Source organism: Arachis ipaensis, chromosome B04 (genome assembly GCF_000816755.2).
Source record: "Arachis ipaensis cultivar K30076 chromosome B04, Araip1.1, whole genome shotgun sequence".
NCBI classification, from domain to species: domain Eukaryota; kingdom Viridiplantae; phylum Streptophyta; class Magnoliopsida; order Fabales; family Fabaceae; genus Arachis; species Arachis ipaensis.
In genome coordinates this window covers 127,020,121-127,027,073 of record NC_029788.2, presented here as the reverse complement: position 1 = coordinate 127,027,073, position 6,953 = coordinate 127,020,121, and the positions used below count along the sequence as shown (strand labels likewise).

The 6,953-nt window shown below is 34.5% G+C and overlaps 1 protein-coding gene and 1 non-coding gene across 3 annotated transcripts; both read left to right on the top strand.

Moving 5' to 3' along the window:
* On the top strand, window positions 1,814-1,885 carry TRNAC-GCA. Its single transcript has one exon. It is a non-coding gene; the product is annotated as a tRNA-Cys (tRNA).
* On the top strand, window positions 2,273-6,070 carry LOC107635310 (hydroxymethylglutaryl-CoA lyase, mitochondrial; the record flags this gene model as incomplete). 2 transcript variants are annotated; one of them, XM_016338756.2, is given in 8 exon segments in its annotated part: window positions 2,273-2,322; window positions 2,875-3,065; window positions 3,346-3,525; window positions 3,780-3,860; window positions 3,940-4,103; window positions 4,589-4,725; window positions 5,019-5,134; window positions 5,338-6,070. In XM_016338756.2, coding segments are annotated over 7 exon segments (945 nt in total). In that variant the 3' UTR covers window positions 5,587-6,070.

The window sequence follows — 6,953 nt, the reverse complement described above, 5'->3', positions numbered from 1 at the left end:
TGCTGGCAATGTAACAACCCTTCCTCCATTCCAATTTGATAGCATTGGCTTCTGGCAATTTAACCTAGAAATCCCAACTTGGATAATGAATTTAACCGCATTAATCACTTGGATCTTCATGGTAGCAACCTTCAAGGTGAAATTCCATACTTCCTCTTCACATTAGAGAATCTTACTAGTCTTGATCTATCTAGTAATTGGTTGGAGGGACAAATCGAGCTTGACATGCTTTCAAAGCTCGAAAAGCTTACTTCTCTTGGTTTAGGCAGACAATAATTGCATTTTCTTGAATCTTACCTATATGATATTCTCTCAAATAGTCTTGGAATTACATTCATGCAATTTGATTTTCCCAATTTTATTCGACACCTAGAAAAATTGATAGCTTTTTAAATACAAGGCAATGGGATAAAGACAATACTGATTTACCGAATTGGATGTGGAAAGAAACGAGTCTTCAAAAATTGGTTGTTTCTCTTGTGCAATATGCAATCTAGAATCACTTGTGCAACTTGATTTATCATACAACAATTTAGCTGACATGATTCTGCCTTGTGTGGGAAGTTTTAGCCGATCTCTTCAAATTGAGGCTAGGGCAAAATAAATTGGCTAGTCGTATTCCTCAAAATTGTGTGAAAGGAAATGTACTTTAGGGGATTGATTTTAGTTCTAACTTCTAAGAAGTTCCATGGTCAATTACCAAGAGCATTGGCTAATTGTAGAATGCCCATCAAAATGTACGTTTCCAAAGCTTCACGTCATGGATCTTTCTCAAAATGGCTTCCCAAAAAATTTATTATCAGAAATAATCATGACTTTTAAATCCATGACAAATTCTAACACAAGTCATCAAGTAAACTTCAACGACCACATTTATTATTTTGGGGAAAATTATAATTCAGATCTTAAATTGTTTTCCTTTGCAATGTCTGACAAAGGAGTTGTCATGGATTACATGGGGCTTCAACACCTTCTTTACTTGGTAGCCATTGATCTTTCAACAATTTGTTTTTCTTTTTATTTGTCAGAGCCTTTTTTATTTATCACACAAGTCACATACCCACAATATGAGGTTTTTAAACCTCATTCAACCAAATAATACCTTTCATACACATAATATTAAGGGTTTTCAGTCACAATTAGCTTTAACTAAGTCTCAAATTCGGATGTATCTATTACAAACGCAAAGAATTTCACCACTAAAGTAAACCTTGAGTGCGAGAACAATTTAATTTGCCATCGGATCTAGGCTTCAGCTGAATTTTTTAGAGCCTTATAACATTCTCTTGAAAAAAATATTATCATGTGTTTTTTTTATTTTTTTTATTTTGGACTTAAAAAGATAATTAGTTATATTATGGAAAGCTTTTCATTGGGTATGTCATCTGTGGACACTGAAGAGTTTGGAGTGGCATACTAAGTCACATATTCCAAGCCCAAAAGAAAAAGTCACATATTTAATGGGTCATGTCAACTGTAATAAATCTAACCCAGCTTCTTATCAAACTTTCATATAGTTTTTGGACGTGAACTTCCCTATATTATTTCTTTTTGGACGGGCTTCCCTGTATTGTTTTACCAAAGAGAATGGTTTTTATTAGGTTTACAAGTTTGGGCTTTCATTCTGTCCAACTGTTTTAAATTATGGCCCAAATAGAGAGACTTGTAAAGAGGATACAAAGTCATGGACTAAATGTCTCATAGAGAATAATAGAATTGATTGTGTCAGACTAAATGACAAAAAAAAAAAAATCCGAACATATTCGAAATAAAATGAATTCATTTAATGTACAATCTAAATATTAAAATTAATGGGTCCATAGCTCAGTGGTAGAGCATTTGACTGCAGATCAAGAGGTCACCGGTTCGAACCCGGTTGGGCCCTTAAAAAGATGTTATTATGAATTTTTATGGTTACTCTTCCAGTACTTATAAGTTATAACTATATTGTATAGTTGAAAGTTGGAACCCATCCTGAAGATAATATTTAATATTGGAACGAAACCAAAAAAGTGAGGGGCATTGGAAGTAGAAGGATAAACACGTTTTTAATCACAATCACCATTTTCCTTTTCATTCAACATCAAACTAATTTCACTTCTCCCTTCTTTCTGGATTCAAGTCCAGATTTTTCCTTCTCTTTTTGGACTCAGATTTTGTTGCTAACTCAATGATTACAATCAAGGGTATGCAAAGGGGGCGATTCTTGAATCCTATACCCCAAGTTGTTACTGGATTCTCAAGCTCTGCTGCTGCAATCCCAACATGTTCCTCTTGTGATGCCATGGATACAGCTAATCAACTGCAATCTCTTCATTCTCGGTAAATCAGAAACCTTTTAGTTAATTATTCAATTTCAATTGATTTCTTATTGAGCTGGAATTTTCTATTTACATTGTGTTTGGATCGAACCTAATTAGTTATGACTAAGAAGTTGGATTAATGGTTTATTTAGATAGATATGTCTTGGGGATGCTGAACAGTACTTGTAAAAGTTGTTGCTGCAAGCATAAAATTTAATGAGTTTGTTGCTCGTTTATATTCTCATATAAAGAATTAAAGATAATCCATGGTAGAATCAGCATTGTTTGAGCATAATGGAAGTTGCTCTGTATTGTGAGATATTTTGGTGATTACTTAACATAATATTTGGAGTCTATCTAAAGGTAGATGAGGCAGGGTAATTGGTTTTTGGAACTTTATCCATGCATGTTCTTTGGTTGTTGACATGATGACATTAGAGCTCTGTCCATTAAGCTCTAATGGATTTTCATTTTTAATGGTTTATTTTTTGGTACATAATTAATTTTAACATTATATCAACATTTTCAAGAAATCAATTGCCTTGATCTTAAATAATGTGTTCTGCTTTAGTTATCCTGAATACACAAGGGACAGTACAAAGGCCACAGAACATAGGAGTGCATTCAACAAATACAATATAAGGGGCCTATCTCAATGCCTGAATTGGCCTAAAAGGTTTAATCATAATTCTCATGCTGCCAGCTACTTGGTAAACCATCATTTTACATCTGATCGAAATACAGATGCAAAGGATTTCTCAAGTAAGGTGCAGTGGATCTTATGTTATGATACTCCCTATCCACCTTCTATTGTTATGTATTTAACCTCCGATATAAAATATTAAGCAAGCAGCCATGTTGAATCTGTAAATTTCTTTCAATGAAAAACTCAAACTTCTCTGTTGTACATTTAATGCTGATGCGATATGATTTCTCCATAATTATGTCTAATTAAGTATTTCTTTGCTTTATTAACATTTTTCATTCTATTTGTTGCATCATATTGGATCATTTGTGACTCATAATTTATACAATGCTTCAGCTTCTTAAAGGTATTCCAGACTTTGTAAAGATAGTGGAGGTTGGTCCAAGGGATGGATTGCAGAATGAGAAGTCTATCGTTCCAACTGATGTAAAAGTTGAGTTGATAAAGCTGCTGGTTTCTTCTGGGTTGTCTGTCATCGAGGCAACAAGTTTTGTATCACCAAAATGGGTTCCACAGGTAACTGTTATTCCTAGATAAAATTGATCTATTCACAATTTTCTAGTCAACACTATGATGAACTCCTGCAATGTTCTTCATCATAATTATGTGTTTTCGGTATGTTTTCTACCATGTTTACATAATTTATTTTTATTAGAACTTAAAGAAGCTGCTATTTGTCAAGTTATTGTATGCAGAGATTCTCTTCTTGATTATTGTTCCCATAATTCTTTTATATTTTGCTGGGTCCCCTTCCCCCCTCCTCTCTTCAGTTGGCAGATGCAAAGGATGTATTGGAAGGCATTCAAGATGTGGAAGGTGTTAGCTTTCCTGTATTAACTCCAAACCTCAAAGTAAGATATATATGTTTTAAAAATTATTATCATTAAGTATTTGCATATGCATTTAATTATCTAAACCTGTTTCTTTCAGGGCTTTGAGGCAGCTGTTGCTGCTGGGGCTAAGGAAGTGGCTGTTTTTCCTGCAGCTTCTGAATCATTCTCTAAAGCAAATCTCAACTCTGGCATTGAGGATAATCTTGCTCGTTGCCGAGACATTGCTTCAGCTTCTCGAAGCTACTCAATCCCCGTTCGTGGGTATAGTTTTCATTTTTCAATTGTTACTTGTCAATCTCTACAGAAAAGTTACAACACTTTCTGAGGTTTTTTGTTTCTACTAGTTTATTCAAAATGAGTTTATTTACGTCTTTGAATTGTTGTTGTAATTGACACATCCTAATTCCTTTTTCATGATATATAGATGCTGATTTGTTTTTTCAATGGCAACATTTGATGGTATGCCCACTATTAAAGTACTTTCAACCATAGTCTCTTCCTATTATATTTGCATTTCGATGGTTGGAAGAGGGAATTAATGAAAAGATGATTTAGATTATAGAAATGGTTTTGTTGATCATAGAATGTATCTTAGACTCATCTTTCGTCCTAACTAGAATATAGGTACTTTTCCTTCAAATTATTTGAACAATCACAAAAGGACCATGCTGTTACTCTTCACTTTAAATTTCAAAACCATCATAGTAAATTATATAATCAGCCATGTGACTGGTTTTATACTTCAGATATATATCATGTGTTGTGGGATGTCCTTTTGAAGGACATGTTGCTCCAGCCAAAGTAGCATATGTGGCAAAGGCACTTAATGAGATGGGTTGCTCAGAGATTTCACTAGGTGATACGATTGGTGTTGGTACACCTGGTAATGTTTCTTCTGTTTGTTGTCATGCATGTTTTTTAGCTATATTGGATTTGATTGCAGTTGCAGTGGTGCTGTATGTATAGATATGTTAAAAGTTTTTAGCTCTTATTTGTGTTGATCTGGTTCCCTTCTTTAGTTATATTATAATGTTGTCTCGTCAGTGATGAATTGTATTGAGTCCTTGCATATTTTACAATAATCTTACTTAAAATTCCCCTTCCATTTTCTACCCTGCTGTTTTAGTTTTAATTTTCAAAGTTTTTGATTGGACTCAATCTGCTTCATCTTCGCAGGCACTGTCGTTCCAATGCTGGAAGCTGTTCTTGATGTTGTTCCAGTTGACAAGCTTGCTGTCCACTTTCATGATACTTATGGTCAGGCGCTTTCAAATACTCTAATTTCACTTCAGGTAAATGATTTCGTTTACTTTCTTTTTCGCTTATACTTGTCATTTTGTAGCCAGTTTGCGTTGGGATTTTTCTGGTGTTGAGTTGTGTCCCCATTCTCTCAAAGTAAACAATGAAAGAAACACTTGGAATTTCTCTAATCATAATGGATAACCTTGGTTCTGAACCTATCCTTTGTTATAACTATATGTGTAACGTTATGCAGATGGGGATCAGTGTAGTGGATTCATCTGTTTCCGGCCTTGGGGGTTGTCCGTATGCAAAGGGTGCAACTGGAAATGTTGCCACTGAGGATGTTGTTTACATGCTGGATGGAATTGGAGTGAAAACCAACGTGGACCTCGGAAAGCTCATGCAGGCCGGAGATTTCATCTGCAAGCATTTAGGACGCGCATCGAATTCAAGAGCCGCAACTGCGTTGAGTAAAGTTAAAGCTCATGCTTCCAAACTTTGAATATGTTAAAGCTACACAATGCAATCCACATGATACATAGGTTAATGAATTTATCCACTGCATAACTTCTGTTCATGTGCTTTTATGACCATAGAGAAAGAGAGAGAGGAGAGTTGCATCGCTTTGATTATTGAAGCATCACATGTTCAGCATTTTGAATTTGTATGCTTTTCTTTTTTCTATTATTTTCAGTGCTACCCTAGTTATCATAGTTAAGACTTGTTCATTACACCTTAGACTAGTCAAAGCTGCAAACAATGTTCAAACAAGAGCCATTATCGTATTTGCCAAGGCACCATAGTCACCATAGTCTTCTGCAACCATAATAGTCTTCTGCATAAGATAAGGCGTGAAAATTGATACATATATGATCATGAGATGAGATAGCATATAAATTACAGATGGCCATATATTTTGGAAAAATCTTAGTTAAAATCACATGAATGGCTACATATGCCAAAAGTTTTTGGTGCTTAAGTTCTAATTGAAATTTCATCATCAAATTTTAATCTTGCTAAGGCTGCTAATCAACGGTTTGTGGTTGTAAATTAAGTGTAGAAATATAATTTTTCTTTTCTGCAATAATATCATAATATGCTGCTGATTTTTGCTATTACTTATCCACTTATGTGTACTTTATGGAGTCAAGCTTATCAGCAAAAATAGATCTTTGCTCGTCTTGGGTACGGAATTGAAAGGGTTCAATTAATTTACATAAATTGATCAATAATCTTGCCCAAAATGCACGCCAATATTTCTGTCTCTTTCTCATGTAACCTGAGAACTGTTGCACTTTGTGAGCATCACTATCCAATTCCAATCCATGTTCCAAAATGTAAACGGATTAAAACTAAAACACATCAGTTAATTTAGATAATTGATCAATAATTCTTCCCCAAAATGCACGTATAAGAAAGGAGGGAGGGATTAGACTTTAGAGACCGAAAAATGGGCGAAATTTGTGGAGGTAAAAGACTCATGAAAGAGACCTATGAACAAGAATCTTGTATGCATTATATGAAAGAAAATAAAGAGAGAAAATAATTAAGCATAAGGATAGAATGCAAGTCACTGAAGTCAAATATTAGAGAAAAAGATGCAGAAACTGTCAAAAAATTGAGTGTGACAGAGAGAGTGAAAGTTACCTGAATGTCTAAGCCAGCCTGCGTGTGCTTTGAAATGTTTGGACAACACAGTCATGAGTCTTGACTATGATTCATCATCACTATTCTCTATTGGAATTTAGCATCATCATCACTGATTGACTATAAAAACCGATTGTTGTGTCCCAAACATTTTATCCATTGAAATCTGTTGCAATATAATGACAATGATGAGGTTCTTGTGTTCTCTTACTTTGTCCATGC